General features: G+C 37.5%; 1 protein-coding gene across 5 annotated transcripts in view; it reads left to right on the top strand.

The window, feature by feature from the left end:
* Positions 1-18612, top strand: part of LRCH2 (leucine rich repeats and calponin homology domain containing 2) — a 101768-nt gene extending 83156 nt beyond the window's left edge. For 3 of the 5 annotated variants that reach the window (XM_045470791.1, XM_045470790.1, XM_045470789.1), the window contains 5 exons: positions 208-265; positions 1029-1141; positions 1326-1463; positions 1610-1687; positions 15835-18612. In XM_045470791.1, the coding sequence (XP_045326747.1) occupies positions 208-265; positions 1029-1141; positions 1326-1463; positions 1610-1687; positions 15835-15954 (507 nt within the window). In that variant the 3' untranslated portion in view covers positions 15955-18612. Of the gene's footprint in view, positions 1-207; positions 266-456; positions 627-1028; positions 1142-1325; positions 1464-1609; positions 1688-15834 lie in introns of those variants that run through there. The other 2 variants (XM_045470793.1, XM_045470792.1) reach the window with 1 other exon arrangement.
* The last annotated feature ends 611 nt before the right edge of the window (positions 18613-19223 follow it).

The following is a 19223-nucleotide window of genomic DNA, read 5'->3' as shown; positions in this document are numbered from 1 at the left end:
ATATTTGTAGGTCTTTTAAAAGTGAAATGTATCGATTTGAATTGAAATGCATTTTACCTTTCTGTGCTCCACTAATCATGGAAAAAACCAAATACTTCTAAAATTGAAACGGGTACAAATAACTACCTTGGTTATTTGGAAAGAGAAGTGGTTTTATTTATTTATTTTCTTTCTTTCTTTTTTTTTTTTTTTTTTTTTTTTTTTTAGGAGTATGATAGAACTGATGGTTTTTCACATGGTCCTTTTGGCTTGAAGCCTAGATCAGGTAAATATATATTCTGCAAATAAAATTTATTGGTTATGTATGAAACTAGAGCTTTCCTGCTTAAATGGGATTGATTCCGTAGTTTTAAGTACACATAGATTCTTTCCCCTCTCCTAAAAGTAATTTTCTCTTAACCTTATTTGTCTTTCCAATTCCCATCCCCCATTTCTTTCTTCCTCTTTACCTTCAAGCTCCTGAAACCTCAGCTTTTTGCCTTAGATATACTGCAGTCTTATTTCTACTCTACTGTGACTGCTCTTAGAATGACCACTCTGCCAGCAGACCAAACACTGTTTGAAATTCTAGCACTCCATTATATTGTGGTTTTAAAAAGGGATCTTTTCGCATTTGGCAAGCCCAAAAGAAAATGGATCCATGTTACTTGGCAAGGTATTGAATTATAGTTTTTATTCCTGAATAACTGTATTGACCTTCAAGAATAATTTCCTTTTTCTTTAAAGATAATAACGGCTGATGTATGTTCAATAACAATTTTTAACCTGGATCATAAGTTTCTAATAACATACGTTTAAATAAGAACATGTATGGGTGGTAGAAATTGTTACACTTGTCTTCCCTGTTGCTTTCAGTTATGCACATAAGTAGATTTCAATGATATTCTACAAAAAGTATTTAGAATGTATTGAGTGATGGTGTTTTTTGTAGTTTTGTACTGATTCTTTTTCATCATGCCTCTTTCCCCACTGCTGGTTGCTTCTTCCCGTTAGCCTTGTGATAAGCTAGGAAATGTCTGTTTTTATAGCTTTTAGCCGCTCATCTCGTCAGGAATATGGGGCAGCAGATCCAGGATTTACAATGAGAAGAAAGATGGAACATCTCCGGGAAGAACGAGAGCAAATACGACAACTTCGCAACGTAAGCGAGATTGACCTTACAGATTTGCTTTGCAGAAATGAGTTTAACTTGGAAAATTAGCAAGCTAGATGCATTTTATTTGCAAAGCTTTTTAAAATTTTGGATTATATAATGGTTACTGATACAAATATATAGCATTTATATTTAGATAGAATATCTGTGATTTATACCCATTTCTTTATAGAATCTCGAATCCAGGTTAAAAGTCATTTTGCCTGATGACATTGGAGCTGCACTGATGGATGGGGTTGTTCTTTGCCATTTAGCCAATCATATAAGGCCACGCTCTGTAGCTAGTATTCACGTGCCATCACCAGCAGTGGTAAGTTTCTTCAGTAATTCTCTAAAGGAAGATAGAGCTTCTCAAAACTGTCTTTAAATAATATACGTCAGTAAATGTAATTTTTAGTTTTGATTAATTTTTGTATAAATGTGCCTGAAAAATACCTTTTTCCCCTTGCTTCACAGCCTAAACTGAGCATGGCAAAATGTCGAAGAAATGTAGAAAATTTTCTTGATGCATGTAAAAAGTTGGGTGTCTCACAGGTAACTGTTCTTTTTCTAACAAAATGATCATTTAAATATTAACTTATTATGTGCATACCAGGGTTCTTCTTCACAATAGGAACAAATAATGCTTTCTGGACATGAAAATGAATACGTTCTCTTGGTACCTTTTACTGAGTTCCAGCTTTAACTGTAGCAGCTGTCTAATGAATGTTTTAAAGCTGCTTTTAAAGTCATTTATAAAATAGCTACATCTATGGAAAAATGCAGTAATCATACATATCACTGAGAAAACATAACTTAGCGGCTATATTAAAAGTTGATTGTGATGCAGTTGCTGCTTTCATTTCTCCTGCTGAAACATATTTGGACTGCTTTGTAAATCCATGGGTAGACTCTCATCAGAAGATTTGCATTCAGGGTGAACGGCGTTTTAAACTTTAGAATGTCGAATTCTACATATTAGTAACATATTATGACAATTTCTCATGGGACAAACTTTGTCTGAAATTTGTAGAATTTGGCTTATGTTTCAGGTGATAATTGCAGTACTATAAAATTAGCAGTTAAAGTAGTATTGTAAATGTATAATGAAAACAAATAATTAAAATACTACTTTTTTAGAAAACATCATAGGCCCAACATCAAGATGATCAGGTGTTGAAAGGACATGGTGTTGTTAGCAGATCACAATATAGTTGTGATACTTTTCCCTTTTATTTTATTTATTTAGTTTTTTAAATATAATTTGTTGTCAAATTTGCTGACATCCTTTTATTTTTAAAAATTCATTTTTATTGAGATATAATTGATCCATAACATTAAGTTTGGTGTGCGGTGTGTTGATTTGATACATTTATATATTGAGTTGTGCTCATTTAGCTCTTTTTACCAGTGTCCTAATAATCTGGTCGACAGATTCCACTTTAATCTCTTTCCTCAAGTGAATAAATATAATTTATATAGAGAGAATCAGTTGAATTACCCTGTAATTTCGAAACTACATGCTGCTGTTCTCTAATTACATCTTTATGCTTGACATGATGTTTTAAAATTTTAATTCTTAAACATTTTTATGTTAGTTCTTCTTTGTTAGACTCTTAATCTCTTATTGAGAAAACAGAAAAATTAGGAAGTTTTGTTTTCTAGTTAGGATTACATTATATATATTTTTCTGTTTTATCATTTTTAAGAGTTTTTGGGGGGGGGCATTCTCGATAAACATTTATCGAATGAATGCACATTTTACAGATGAGTAAACTGAGGCACAGGGAGGTTAGAGAACTTGTGCAAGGTCTCATCTTTAGTGCACAGTGGGGCCAAGCTATGAACCCAGGTGAACTAACTTTAGAACATATCCTCAAGCTTGGATACTCTCTATTTGTGTTCTTTTATATGAAAGAAAAGACATTGCAACATATTCCAGATACCTTCTTGGTACAGTAGGCAAGAAGCATCAATTACGAAGGTCTTAACGGAAACTATTCTACTTAGCATAGTCTAATACTCTCTTTCTAGCTTGTTTTAGGAAAGGGTTAGTAACCCACCCATGCTACCACAAGAGGGACTATGGAAGGACCAGTTATCAACTCCCATTTTCAAAACTTCCCAGCTACTGGTATTGGGGAAAGAGTTTTATCGTTAGCTTCTTGTTTTTCCTTGACTTCGAAATTGTAATATAGAGTCCATTTCTTCATTTAGTGTTTTTTATTTCATTTTAATGTACTTTTGTATTTTTGTATTTTTTTTAGAGAGAGGGTGCAAGTGAGCCAGGGGCAGAGAGAGGGAGAGAGAATCCCATGAGGGGCAGAGAGAGGGAGAGAGAGAGAGAGAAGTGAGGCTCACCCAAAGTTGGGCTCAAGCTCATCCGATGTGAGACTCTAATTCACGAACCATGAGATCATGACCTGAGCCGAAGTCAGATGCCTAACTGACTAAGCCATCCAGGAGCCCCAAGAGATTTTTGTATTTTAATAGCTTTTTTGAGGTATAATTGACGTACAATAAAGTGCATATAGATAAGCTATACAATTAAGTAAGTTTTGACATGCATACACCATGAAATCATCACCATAGTCAAGATAATGAGCATGTTCATGACCCCTAAAACTTTCCGTGTGTCCCTTGGCAATCCTTTTTTCCGTGGGTAACCCCTAATCTGATATCTGTTGTTATAGTTTAGTTTGCATTTTCTGGGGTGCCTGGGTGGCTCAGTCGTTTGAGCGTCCGACTTCAGCTCAGGTCATGATCTCCTGGTTCGTGGGTTCGAGCCCCGCGTCGGGCTCTGTGCTGGCAGCTCAGAGCCTGGAGCCTGCTTTGGAGTCTGTGTCTCCTTCTCTCTCTGTTCCTCCCCTGCTCATGCTTTGTCTCACTCTGTTTCTCAAAAATAAATAAATGTAAAAAAAATAAAAATAAAAAAAATAGTTTGCATTTTCTATCTAGAGTTGTATATAAATGGAATGATAGAATATGTATGATTTTTTTTCTGGCTTTTTTCACTCAGTGTAATTGTTTTAAGACTCATCAGTGATGTTGCATATATAAATAGATCATTCCTTTTTATTGCTGAGTAGTATTTCATTGTGAACCACAATTTGTTGGTCTATTGACTTGTTGATGGTCATTTGGATTGTTTCCAGTTTTAGCAACCACTGAGACAAATAAGACTGCTATGAACATTTATACACAAGTCTTTGGATATATACATACATTCTTTAATTTGGGGTAGATACCCGGGAGTAACATGAATGAAACATATGGTAGGTGTGTACTTAACCTTACAGGAAAGTAAAAAACTGTTTCCCAAAGTAGTTGTACCATTTTACATTCCTGTCAACAGTATATGAGAGTTCTAGTTCCTCCATATCCTCAACAGCATTTAATATAGTGTTTTTTTTTTTTTTTTTTTTTTTTTGCCATTGTGATAGGTATGTACCAGTTTGTCAATGTGGTTTTAATCTGCACTTCCCTGAAGGCTAATGATGTTGATCATCTTTTCAAGGGCTTATTTGCCATTGGTATGGCTTCTTTTATGGCGTATTCTATTCTAATCTTCTATTATTTTAGTCTCTTTTTTCAAAGTTTATTTATTTATTTAGAGAGAACGCATGCATGTGTGCACAGGAGAGGGGCAGAGAGAGAGAGAGGGAGAGAGAGAATCCCAAGCAAGCTCTGCACTATCAGTGACAGAGCCTGACGCGGGACTTCATCCCAGGAACCGTGAGATCAAGACTTGGGCCGAGATCGAGTCAGATGCTTACTCGAGTCAGAGCCACCCAGGCACCCCTCTTTTGTCTGTTTTTTAATTGAGCTGTTTTCTTGTCACTGAGTTTGAGATTTCTCTATAAATTATGAACTAAGTTCTTTACCAGATATGTGATAAACAAATATTGTATCACAAGTCTTTGGCTTATCTTTTCATTCTCATTAGAGTATCTTTTTTTAAGTTTATTTATTTGTTTTCATAGAGAGCACGAAGGGGAAGGGCAGAGAGGGAGGGACAGAGAAAGAAGCTCGAGCAGACGCTGCGCTGTCAGCATAGAGCTCAATACAGGGCTTGAACTCAAGAACCATGAGATCATGACCTGAGCCAAAGTCAAGTCAGACGCTTAGCCAAATGAGCCACCCAGGTGCCCCTCATTATAGTATCTTCCAAACAGCACAAGCTTTATATTTTTTGAAGTAAAATTTATCATGTTTAAAAATTGTGCTTTTGGATTTGTATGAAACCACAAAAGACCCCGAATAGCCAAAGAAATCCTGAAAAAGAAAAGCAAAGCTGGAGGGGGTCACAAATCCAGACTTCAAGCTGTATTACAAACCTGTAGGGACCAAGACAGTATGGTACTGGCACAAAAACAGACACATAGACCAGTGGAACAGAATAAAAAACCCAGAGATGAATCCACAACTATATGGTCAACTCCTCTTTGACAAAGCAGGAAAGAATATCCATGGTATGTCTTTCGATTTCCTTGTGGTGTCTTCAGTTTCCTTCATCAATGTTTTATAGTTTTTGGAATACAGATCTTTTACTTCTTTGATTTGTTTATTCCTGAGTGTCTCATGGTTTTTGGTAGAATCGTAAATGGGATTGATTCCTTGATTTCTCTTTCTGCTGCTTCATTATTTGTGTATAGAAATGCAACAGATTTCTGTATGTTGATTTTGTATCCTGCGACTTCACTGAATTTGTGTATCAACTCTAGCAGTCTTTTGGTAGAGTCTTTTGCGTTTTCTACATAGATATCATGTAATGTGCAAATAGTGAAAGTTTGACTTCTTCTTTGCCAATTTGGATGCCTTTTATTTCTTTTTGTTGTCTGATTGCTGAGGCTAGGACTTCCAGTACTATGTTAAATAACAGCAGTGAGAGTGGACAGCCTTGTCTTATTCCTGACTGTAGAGGAAAAGCTCTCCGTTCTTCCCCAGCGAGGATGATACTAGCCATGGGTTTTTCATATATGACCTTTATGATGTTGAGGTACGTCCCCTGGATCCCTACTTTCTTGAGGGTTTTATCATGAATGGATGCTGTGGTTTGTCAAATGCTTTTTGTGCGTCTGTTGAGAGGATCATGTTGGTTCTTATCCTTTATGAATGTGGTGTTTCACATTGATTGATTTGCGAATATTGACCAACCCTGGCGACCAGGAAGAAATCCTACTTGATTGTGGAGAATGGTTATTTTAATGTGCTGTTGGATTCGCTTTGCTAGTATTTTGTTGAGAATTTTTGCATCCATGTGCATCAGGGATATTGGGTTGTAGTTCTGTTTCTAATGGGTTTGTCTGGTTTTAGAATCAAGGTAATGCTGTCCTCGTAGAATGAACGTGGCGGTTTTCCTTCCATTTCTATTTTTTGGAACAGTTTGAGAAGAATAGCTATTAACTCTTAAATGTTTGTTAGATTTCTCCTCTGAAGCCATCTGATCCTGGACTTTGTTTGTTGGGAGAGTTTTGCTTACTGATTCAATTTCTTTGCTGGTTATTATTAGTCTGTTCAAGTTTTCTATTTCCTCATGTTTCAGTTTTGGTAGTTGATATATTTCTAGGAATTTATTCCAGATTGTATTCCAGAATGTCCAATTTGTTTACATATAATTTTTTATAATTTTCTCTTATAACTCTTTGTATTTCTGTGGTGTTGGTTGTGATTTCTCCCCACTCATTCATGATTTTATTTATTTGGGTCCTTTCTCTTTTCTTTTTGGTAAGTCCAGGTAGGGGTTTATCAATTTTATTAATTTTTTCAAGGAATCAGCTTCTGGTGTCTTTGATCTGTTCTACTGTGGTTTTTTTGTTGTTCTTGTTCTTCCTTCTATATCATTTATTTCTGCTCTGATATTTATTATTTTCTATCTACTTGCTTTAGACTTCATATGTTGTTCTTTTTCTAGCTCCTTTATGTGTATGGTTAGGCTGTGTATTTGAGATTTTTCTTGCTTCTTGAGGTAGCCCTGTATTGCTGTATACTTCCCTCTTATGATCACTTTTGCTGCATCCCGAATCTTTTGGACCATCTTGTTCATTTTCATTTGTTTCCATGTGTGTTTTTTATTTCTTCTTTAATTTCCTGCTTGACTTATTCATTCTTTAGAATGATATTCTTTTTTTTTTTTTTTTTAATTTTTTTTTTCAACGTTTATTTATTTTTGGGACAGAGAGAGACAGAGCATGAACGGGGGAGGGGCAGAGAGAGAGGGAGACACAGAATCAGAAACAGGCTCCAGGCTCCGAGCCATCAGCCCAGAGCCCGACGCGGGGCTCGAACTCACGGACCGTGAGATCGTGACCTGGCTGAAGTCGGACGCTTAACCGACTGCGCCACCCAGGCGCCCTAGAATGATATTCTTTATCCTCCCATGTATTTGTGGTATTTTCAAAATTTTTCTTGTGGTTCACTTTCAGTTTCATAGTGTTGGGATCTGAAAATATGCATGGTATGATCTCAATCTTTTTGTACTTGCTGAGCCCTGATTTGTGAACTAATACATGATCTATCCTGGAGAATGTCCCATGTGCGCTTGAGAAGAATGTATATTCTGTTGCTTTTGGATAAAATGTTCTGAATGTATCTGTTAAGTCCATCTGGTCCAGTGTGTCATTCAAAGGCATTGTTCCTTGTTGATTTTCTGTTCAGATGATCTGTCCATTGATATGAGTGGGGTTTTAAAGTCTACCATTATTGTATTATTGTCAATGAGTTCCTTTATGTTTGTTATTAATTGTTTTATATGTTTGGGGTTTCAAGTTGGGGACATAAATATTTACTTGTTAGATCTTGTTGGATAGACTCCTCTATTCTGATATAGTGCCCTTCTTCATCTCTTGTTACAATCTTTAGTTTAAAATCTAGTTTGTCTGATATAAGTATTGCTACTCTGGCTTTTTTGTTTTGATGTCCATTTGCATGGTAAATGTTTTTCCCTCTGCTTACTTTCAGTATGCAGCTGTCTATAGGTCCAAAATGGGTCTCTTCTAGGCAGCATATAGATGGGTCTTTTTTGTTTTAATGTTTTATTTATTTTTGAGAGATAGAGACAGAGCACGAGTGGGGGAGGGGTAGAAAGAGAGGGAGACACAGAATCCGAAGCAAGCTCCAGGCTCTGAGCTGTCATCATGGAGCCCAACACAGGGTTTGAACCCACGAACTGTAAGATCATGACCTGAGCCAAAAGTTGGACACTTACCTGACTGAGCCACCCAGGCGCCCCTCGATGGCTCTTGTTTTTTATGCATCCTGACACCCTGTGTCTTTTGAGTGGAGCATTTCGTCCATTTACATTCAGAGTAATGATAGATATGAATTTAGTGCCATCTTATTACTTGTTTTGTCATTGTTTCTGGAGATTTTCTCTGTTCCTTTCTAATCTTTGTTGCTTTTGGTCTTTCTTTCCCACTCAAAGAGTCCCCTTTAATATTTCTTGCAGGGCTACTTTAGTGGTCACAAACTCTTAATTTTTGTTTGTCTAGGAAACTCTTTTATCTTTCCTTCTTTTCTGATTGATTGCCTTGCTCGATAGAGTATTCTTGGCTGAAGATTTTTCCCATTCAGCACATTGAGTATATCATTCCACTCCCTTCTAGCCTGCCAAGTTTCTGTAGAGAGATCTGCTGCTAACCTTATTTGTCATCTCTTGTAAGTTAGGGACTTCTTTTGTCTTCTGCTTTTAGGATTTTTTTCCTTACCTCTGTATTTTGCAAATTAATGATATATTTTGGTGTTGGCCTGTTTCTGTTGATTTTGATGGGAGTTTTCTGTGCCTCCTGGATTTGGAAGTCTATTTCCTTCCCCAGATTAGGGACGCTATAATTTCCTCAAATAAATTTTCTGTCCCCTTTTCTGTCTCTTCTTCTGTGTGTCCTATGATATGAATGTTAACTACACTTTGTTAAGCCACCGAGTTCCCTAAGTCTACATTCATGGTCCAAGATTTTTCTTTCCTTCTTTTGATCAGATTCATTATTTCCATAATTTTATCTTATATGTTGTTCATTCCTCTGCTTCTTCCATCCTTGTGGTCATTACAACCAGTTGGTTTCGAATCTTGGTTATTTCACTTTTCATTTTGGCCTTATCAGTTTTAAGCTCTTTTATCGCTGTGGTAAGTGTCTCCCTGATGTCTTCTATGCTTTTCCCAAGCCCAGCTAGTATCCTTATGATTGTTGTTTTAAATTCTGGATCAGGCGTATTACTTACATCTGTTTTGATTAGATCCCTGGCCATGACTTTTTCTTATTCTTTCTTTTGGGATGAATTCCTTTGTCTTGGCATTTTGTCTAGGTTTCTGTCTTCTTCTGTGTGTTAGGAAAGCCTGTTATGTTCCCTCCTTCTGAGGTTAATGGCTCTATGAATAAGAAATCATAGAACATCCAGGGCCTGACGCTTCAGGAAGTGTCTCTGGCGTATGCTACATGTGCTCTGCTGCCGCGTTATGACTGCTGTATCCCATCCGTTAGTCCTCTGTAGAGTTGCTCCTTGCCTGCAGTGGGGAGTGTTTGGACCTTGGCCAGAGCGTGGCGAGTTCTATCTACATGTGCTTTGGTCTGCTTGTTAACAGACCTGATGCTTTTTCCACTAGAGCTGAAGCCTTGCAGATCTTTATGGTCAGTAGATGTGGTTTGTGCAGGGTTTTGTGCTGGTCTTCTGGGGGAGGAGCCTGCTGCATCAGTTCTCAGGGATGTTTGCCTGAGAAAAGCAGTACCAGCACAACAAAGGGTGGCGGGGTTTAGTGAAAGTAATTTCAGCAGCGGGTGTTGGCACTGTGCTGTTGACTGAAGTTAGTCTATGCTGAGGGATGGGAGAGGGAAATGGCACCAACCAGCTCCTTTGTCCCCAGAGAGGGGTTTATGCTCACTGCTGTCAGGGAAGCCCTCCCAGAGGAGCTAATAATTTCCCCTCATGTGTCCTAGGTGTTTTTCAGATTGCTGTTTTCACAATATGTCTGGATTGTTTGCCTGCCTGGAGCAGTGCAGTGCACTTTGGACTCTATCCCAACCAGGCCCACTGAGTTTAAAACTCTGAACTTTAGGGACCCAGGTATAGGGGGGGGGGCCTGTGCCGGTCTTCCTGGGGAGGGTCTTGCTGCTCTGGGATTGATGCAGGTTTGACCCAGAAGGGCAGGGGCCAAGTGCGCTAAAGAACCAGTGCCTAGGTTGGCTGCCCTCAGTGGGTGTCTCTGTGTCTATGCTCAGGGGGCAGGGGTGGGAAATGGCGTTCACTGGCTCCTTTGTCCCTGGAGAGGAAACTCCACCTGTCTCAGATGTGCTCCAAGAATGGAGAACTGTCTCTGCCAGTGCATCTCAGGCAATCCATGCGTCACATGTCTGCCCCCGGGTTACCTGCCTATCTCCTCTTACAGGAGCACTGCAGCGCTCTCAGGGCTCTAGACCAGCTGTGCCACAGACCTCTAATACTTCAGTCTTTGAGCCCCACTGGGTGCGAAAACTCATGAAAATCAGCCTCTCTCCTTTTCCCAGTCAGTAGCTTTGGAGAAGTGTTTTCCTTATGCTACCCCTTGTTGTGCTTCTCTCTCTCTCTCTCTCTCTCTCTCTCTCTCTTTTCTCCACAACCAGGGCTCCCTCCCCTCTGCAGCACTTTTCTTCCCCAGACCATAGCTCCGTGCCTCCTACCTTCCATGATGTGGCCCCTTCTCTCCCTTTAGTTGTGCAGTTTGTTCTGTCAGTCCTCAAATGGATTTTTTAGGTATTCAGAATGATTTGATGGTTATCTAGGTATGTTCCAGTGATGAGGGAAGCCTAGGGTCCTCCTAGTACTCTACCATCTTAGCTCCTCCCCTGGAATATTTTTATCTTCCCAGAAAGAAACCTCTTACCCATTAGTAGTCTCCCTGTCCATACTCCCCACCCCCAGCACCCCGCACCCCATTCTGTTTCTACGGATTTGCCTATCCTGGACATTACGTATAAATGAAGTCCTACAATATGGGATCTTTTGTGTCTGCTTTTTTCATTTTGTATAATGTTTCCAAGGTTTATCTGTGTTGTTGTGTAAAGTGGTACTTTATTTATTTTTATGGCTGAATATTTTATTGTATGTCTAGGTTACTGGGTCACTAGGTTCTTGGCCTGGATGCAGCAATGAATTAGAGACCTGAGACCAGAATAGGGAGACAGAGTTTATCAAGTAGAGAAGTATAGTACACTTTTAAGAGTGAAAGCAGGCCCCTGCCGGAGTAAGAATGGCAATGGACCTGAGAAGCTCTAGCTACAGCCTTATGAGCCTGCATTGTTTACATATAAATTTGGCTTTGATTGGCATTTTTGATTGTCGGCTGCTGATTGTGTAACATTTTGGCTTCTGTGCATTGTGCCTACTTATGATGCATTGTTATAATTGTATTTATTTATGTACTGCATATTCAAGAGTTGTAATGGGCTTTGCTGTGACTTTAAGGTAACCTAAGGTGACAGGGGATAGCACAAGGCAACCTTTTGTGTGCTTGCTCAGTTCTTAGAAGTCCCTTTGTGCCTTTTGAGCCAACTCTGTGGCTAAGCCTTTCCTGCTCTGTTAGCCCTTAGAGGTGGCTCTGAAGGTGTGGCTGTTAACCTTTGGGGGTGCCTCCGAGGGTGTGGCCAGCACCAGTTTATCCCTCCTGGCTGATACCTCCTAACTAACTGACTAACATTTATACCACATTTTGTTTACAGTTCGTAAGTTGATGGACGTTTGGGCTGTTTCCACTCATTGTTTATTATGAATAATGCTGCTATGAAGACTCATGAACATTTTTTTTTGAACACTTGTTTCAGCTTTCTTCATTCTATACCTAGGCCCCAAGGACACAGTTGAGGGTGCGAAAGAGGAGGGAGCAGGCAGAGATTCTCAGAGGAGCCGGGGAACGTCACACAATTTACTGTGCTTGGGAGAGGTTCACAGCTGTTGCTTTCAGTTTCTTGTGGCTGATGCCTGTGTCGCCTCCCCTGCAGCATCCCTGCGCCTGGTCAGCTAGGGACCCAGTCCTGCCATTGCCTCGGGAGGGATTGGACTCTGGGCTCGATGGGGGAGCCTGGGATGCAAAGGCTGGAGGATCCCATTGCCCCACCCCGCACCCAGAGTTCCTCCAGAGCTGAAATGTGGATCTGACCCATTTGCCACCCCTGACTGTTTCTGGACATCCAACACAATCCCCAGCATCCACAGCTGTGCAGCTGGATTGGGGGCCCTCACCCTCTAGGGGAAGTTGACAGTAAGCTAGCATAGCTCACTGGATGTGTGAGGCACCCACAGCCATTGTGGTTTTCATTAGCATTTGCCTAGTGGCTAATTATGTGGGACACATTTTCATGTGCTTATTGACTATTTGTATACATTCTTTGGAGAAGTGTCTTTTCAAATCCTGTGCCCCTTTATTAATTGGATTATTCACCTTTTTATTAATGAGTTGTGGGTGTTTTTTTTCTATATTCCAGATAAAAGTACTCTATGAGATATATGCTTTGCAAATGTTAGCTGTTGTTTTTCTTTATAGATGAACTGTATCAGGTTGAGCAAATTCCTTTCTATTCCTAGATTGTTGAGAGTTCTTATCAGGAATGGATGTTGAATTCTGTCGAATGCTTTTTTACAACTACTGAGATGATAACATCCTTTTTCTTTCACAGTATTGTGACTTAATGGTGGTTGGTTTTCAGATATTAACTCAAACCTAGATTTCTGGGATAAACCCTCTTGGTCATCATAGATTTTGTTGTTGTTTTGATATTGTTGAACTCAGTTTGCTAAAATTTTGTTTAGACTTTTTACATCTATGTTCATGGAGATATTGGTCTTTAGTTTTCTTTTAATATCTTTTGCCTGGCTTTAGTGTCATGGTAATATTAACCTTAAGAAATAGGTTAGGAAGTATTCCCTGCTCCTCACTTTTTGTGAAAATTTTGTGTAGAATTGATCTTATTTCCTTTTAAAACATTTGGTCAGATTCTTTAATGAACCCAGCTGGGCCAAAAGTTTTCTTTGTGGAAAGGATTTTAACTACAATTCTGATTTCTTTAATAGATACAAGGCTATTCTGGTTTTCCGTTTCTTCTTGCAAGAGCTTTTGGCATACTGTGTGTCAAGGAATTTGTCTATTTCATGTAGTTTGTCAAACTTATTATTATAAAGTTGTTTATAATGTCCCCTTATTATCAGTTTAGTATTTGTAATATCTCTTCTGATGTTACTTCTCTTATTCCTGATGTAGGTAATTTGTGTATTTTCTTTTTTCTGATTAACCTAGCTAGAAGCTTATGAATTTTTAAAAATTTTCTCAGTGAACTAACATTTGATTTTTTTTTTTTTTTTTGTCTATTATTTTCTGGTTTTTATTTTATGGCTTTCCTCTCAACTTCATATGTTCTTTCTTTCTTCTTGCCATCGGCTTAATTTGTTTGTTCTTTTTCTAGTTCTAAGGTGGAAGCTGAGGTCATTGATTTGAAACCTTTTTTTCTTTTCTAACATTTCAGTGATTATTTGAATAAACAAAACATTGGGAAGGCAGCAAATGCTATTGTGAAAATGGAGATAAGAAGATAGTTTTTGAGAATGCTTCTGATAAATGGGATTATTACCAGTAGTGTTTGGTGAATGGTTTATGGGAATAAGGAAGAAAGAAAAGACTATAAGGATTCCGAGGTTTATATTGAGAGAAATTGAATAGTGTATTACTGACGTAGGTACAGAATATAAAAGGACAGTTTAACTTAGTGATGATGTAATTCGGTTGTGGACAGATTGATTTTGATCTGCCTGTTAGACATCCATTTGGCTGTATCATGTTCATATTTGTATCTGGAGCTCAATAGAGAGGTCATGGCAGGAAGTAAAGATTTGAAAGTCATCAGGGTGGAGGATATAGTTATTACTGTTTGGGAATAGGAGCCTCGTCTTGCCAGGGCTCCCCATGTTTGAAGAAACAGTGGATTTAGAAAAAAAATGTAATGTTTCTAGACTTGTAAGATACTGTGCTCACCAAGTGTATAGTTATGGACCAGATGGGTCCTGTCGATGGTCTGTTTGCCGCCCACACTATCCATTACTAGCTTACTTTCCTGAGATGAATGTGTGTCCCAGCTGAAGCAGTGGACTGCCCTGTTTCTTCAGAAATAGCTACCAAATTTATTTAGTTAACCCTTGCAATTTTGGTAAGGCTTTGAGAATACCAAAGAGAAGACATAGTACAAAAGAGAAGAGAGTGAAGACGGAACTCTTGAAAAACATCAAGAATGCTAGAAGAGGGACAACCTGGCTGGCTGAGTTGGTAGAGCATGTGACTCTTGATCTTGGGGTGGTGAGTTTGAGCCCCACGTCGGGAGTAGAGATTACTTACAGAAAGGAAAGAAGTTAGAAGAGGATCAGCCAAGGCTAATGAAACCTAATGCAAAGCTGCCTTTAAGGTCAAATGACATGTGATGTGCTTATAGGGGAGGCAGTTGCTACTTCTCAAATTCTAGACCACTGAACTAAGAAGCAACAAAGATCACTAGCAGCTGGAAAGAAGTAACAGTAAGACCAAAAAAAAAAAGTACTGAATCATTTCATATATTAGAGACCGTGGAGCCTCAGAACTGGTAGAATGAACGAGAGAGGCCAATTTTGTACAGGACTGCAGGACTGAAGAGTTTACACTCTTCAGTTTGTTTCTTACACGGTCCTTTCTTCAGGTTGAAGAAACTGAGTCTCTGGGTAGTTTTTAGTACCTTGAGTACTTTGTATTGCATGGCCCTTAGATTTCCCGACTGGAAATGGAGTGCTCCTTCTACTCCAGCACAAGAGCTTAGGGAACTTCTAGCATGGCTGTCTCCCTTTAAAATATTCGCTTATTTATGTGGATCAGATCAACCTCAGATCAAAACAGAGCCCGTAAAATAGAATCCCATACCCTAAAAGTCTACCGAAAGAGCCATTTTAGAATTAGAATTTGTACAATGAGATGCCACCTGACCGCTGTTAGAATGGCTGTTGTCCAAAAGACAAAACGTTGATGAGGATGTGGAAAAAAGAGAACCCTTGCGTCAGGTTGATGAGAAGGTAAATCGGTGCAGCCACTGTGGCAAACAGTATGCAGGATCCTCAAAAATTAAAAATAGAAATACCATATGATCCAGCAATTCTCCTTCTGGGTGTTTATCCAAAGAAAACAAACATCCCAATTCAAGGGGATATTCACACCCCTGTGTTCATTGTGGCATTATTTACGATAGCCAGGATATGGAAGCAACCGAAGAGTATCTGTTGCTTCGGTTGGTGGATGAATGGACACAGATGTGGTATACATACAGTGGAATACTACTCAGCCGTAAAAAAGAACGAAATCTTGCCATTTGTGACTTGGATGGACTTTGAGGGAATTATGCTAAACAAAATTAAGTCAGACAGAGAACGGCAAATCCTGTATGTTTCCACTTACATGTAGACTCTAAAAAAAACCCAAGTGGACAAACAAAATAAAATGTAAGAGAATGCTGTTCAAATCATTATGTTTTACACTTGAAACTAATATAATGTTACATGGCAATTACACCTCAAGAAGAGAATAAAAAGTTTAGAATTTAATTAAAACTGTGTACTTTCTACTTGAAGTTTTACAGGACACATGTTTTAAAAATCCAGCTCTGACTTGTTCAGGCTTTACTGCACTATTAAAAAACAGATGTTCTGATATCATCTCTTTTGTTTTTCAGGAAAGACTCTGTTTGCCTCATCATATTCTGGAAGAGAGAGGTCTTGTGAAAGTTGGTGTCACAGTGCAGGCTCTTCTTGAATTACCTACAACCAAGGCATCTCAGCTTTCTACCGCTTGATGTAACATTTCAAAATTATAAGTGTATAGTTTCATTTATTTGAAGTGATTTAAAAAATCTCAAATTCGTGATAAGAATGTCTAATCAAAATTAATAATTCTATTAGGTCAATCCATAGCTTAAAAAAAATCATGTTAAAACATCAAAGTTAAATTTCGAATTGCCCAAACTTCTTTTGGGGGAAAAACTGGATTAACTTAATAAGAGTTTTTGATAAATTCAAATTCTCTTTTTACTGAGTCAGTTGATAACCTTCATTATTTTTCAAAAACCAGATTGATACTAAATTTAAGATGTGGTTTCAATTTAATAATCACATTAGGTTTACTTTTTTATATCAGAGCATACTAGTGAACACCTGGATGAGGTAATCATTTTTTTACCGATTTAAAACTATTCTATATTTGAGTTATTTAATACACTTCTAATTCTAGTTTATACACAGTTTCTTCAATCTTTGGTCTTAGTTTTCTAGAAAAAAATGAGTAGAAAATGCAGAACTCTGGCTTTATATTAAATTCTTTTAGTATTATAGGTTAGTGCCAAAATATTTTCAGTTGTACTGTAGACTGTTTACATGTGAAGTGCCTGTGTAATTGATGACTCTTACATAGTCTTAAGCATTTTTGCAATTTCTTTTTATGTATTAATGGAATCAATGGAACTTTAAAATATTTTAGTAGATTTTGTAAGGTCAGTTATATGTGAGGATTTAAATGTGCCTCACACGGTGACATTTGTGGTTTTTTATTTAGTCCATTGCAGTTTTCCTTAAATTGGTTATGTCATGTTGTCAAAAAAAAAAAAAAAACAATGTTAATATGCTTAATTTATGCTATTTAATTTTGCAAAACTTAATCATCTTTTAATATGTATTATTTGAAGAGTATTTTATTTCTGTATTGAAAATGTTACACAAAGCAGTAAGGTTTTTGAGAAGTAGCCAAGTACTCATTATCAAGGACACTTTGATAAAACTGCCAAAGTTTGGATCTGTGTCTGGACTTTCAGTCGGCATGCTGCCATTAGCTGGGTTGTTTTTTTTTTTTTTTTCAGATTCATAGAGCAGCAATTGAAGAATAGGTGTGTATTTGGAATCTGGCCATTTGTGGATCCCGTAAATCTCAGGATCCTCAATGAACATGATGTGGAATTAAACACAGACCATTCTATAAATATTTTCCTAAGTATGCTATGTTACCTAAAGTCCTTGTTTAGTTTGGAGCTGGATAAATTTACGTTGGTAGGAGTGCAGGAATTTTTCAAAAACGTTACTGTAATAACTCAGTTTGCTATAGAAAAACCTTAGTATAATTACTTTTGTAGTAGCCAAGCAAGTACCATATCTTTAATATGTGATTATTTGCACTTGTTACCTCTTAATATGGATGCAACTTATTAAAAGTGTTGGCCTGGGTTTTTCAAAGGGTATATATAAAAGGTAAAAACTAGTGTGCCAAATGGTATAATAAGGGTTGGTTTAGAAACAACTCTACTTTTATTGATCAGTTGGCAATGAAGCCATATAATTACGTTTCGGCATTAGAATACACATGTGTTCTTTACATTCCCCAAGTGTGAAATTGGAGCTTTTAAAGAACTAAAGCTTCTTATAACTGTAAGGTTATAATTAAATTATTAGTAATTTATTACTTTAAATATTTCAGCTAATTAGTTACTATTTTTCAGTTGGATCTAAAAAAAAAACTTCATTGGCATAATCAATCTCCCTAGTGAAAACTTGGGTAATAAAGGTAAGAAATGGCAAATAAATATCTCAAGTTGTTAGTTTTTATTGTACAAATCTGACAACGTTACAAATCAAGCGACCATTAAGAGCTACAGCAATCATTCATACTGCTTTCATAGTTCCCATGCGGTAGGATTCCTCTTCTCAATCAGTCTAGATGTTAATTATTTTTACAGGTATTTTCCTGTTTCTCATTGAAATTACAGGCCATTTCCTTATTGCATTTCACTTACTTGTCAGTTATTGCTTTAAAGGGAAAATACACCAGAACCTCACTTACAGCATTCTTCGCCGCAAAGCAAAATTCCATTTAAGATGGGTCCATCTGAGGTTCGCATCATGTCAGTCTATTTACTCTAGTGCCAAAAGGCAACACCACCTCTAAGTCAGTTTCTCAGCATAGTCCCCAAGGACACATTTTATCAAGGCTCTGATGTATTTCTTTTAGTAGTTTTTAAAATAAGTGTAAATTTTATTCTAAATGGTTTTTATGGTTATTTTATATTCACTTCATCACTTATTGAATTAAGAATGATTATAATTACTTGAATTGGATTTGTGATTCGAAGGGGTTAAATAAGTCAAGCAAATATTTTATTAGGCCCTAAAAAATGTAGCAGATAGCTACTTCTGCTAAATTTTATTACTGTATGGCACAAGAAAGAAGTGATGTTGGATATGTTAGAATTGAAATAAGGAGTAAAAATGCATTACCATTTGTTTAATAATTATCTTTACAGAATGCTAGTTTATCGACTTTTCTAAGTGAATTTTTTGAAGAATTCAGAAATCTTTGTATTGGTCACAGATCTATCATAATTGATTTTCTGATGCATTTAAAAATAAATGGAACACTAAATGTATATTACCGATGCAAACTGTGGATAAAGTTGAATGAAAAAATTAAAGTCTGAGATTTCTTTTCTCTCTCTTTACTTCTTCTCCCAACATCACAGCATCCATCTTTCCTAGGTATTTGATAGCTTGTGTCTATATTCTCTACTATGGAAAAATAGACTTCAAGAGGATATTTCATGTAAGTTGCTTAAGAGTTCAGATTCTCTTTACAGTTCCTAAGATACCGTCACAAAATAAATCACCTTTATATAAGTTAGACTCTTTAGATACATAAATGTCAGATAAACTTTTACGTAAAATGAAAGATAGGATATGTGGTTATTTATATTGTAGAATTTAGTGTGAGGTATATGATTGAATTACCCTTAAGCAATTTGATAAAAAAAAAAATCATTTTCAAGTAATTCCAGTTTTGTTTTGTTTTTTAATTTTTTTTTTAAGTTTATTTATTTTTGAGACAGAGAGAGACAGAGCATGAACGGGGGAGGGTCAGAGAGAGAGGGAGACACAGAATCGGAAGCAGGCTCCAGGCTCTGAGCCATCAGCCCAGAGCCCGACGCGGGGCTCGAACTCACGGACCGCGAGATCGTGACCTGAGCTGAAGTCAGACGCCCAACTGACTGAGCCACCCAGGCGCCCCAAGTAATTCCAGTTTTTAAAA

Source organism: Leopardus geoffroyi, chromosome X, assembly GCF_018350155.1.
Source record: "Leopardus geoffroyi isolate Oge1 chromosome X, O.geoffroyi_Oge1_pat1.0, whole genome shotgun sequence".
Lineage (NCBI taxonomy): Eukaryota > Metazoa > Chordata > Mammalia > Carnivora > Felidae > Leopardus > Leopardus geoffroyi.
The sequence above is the reverse complement of the archived record's forward strand: the minus strand, read 5'-3'. Positions and strand labels throughout refer to the sequence as shown.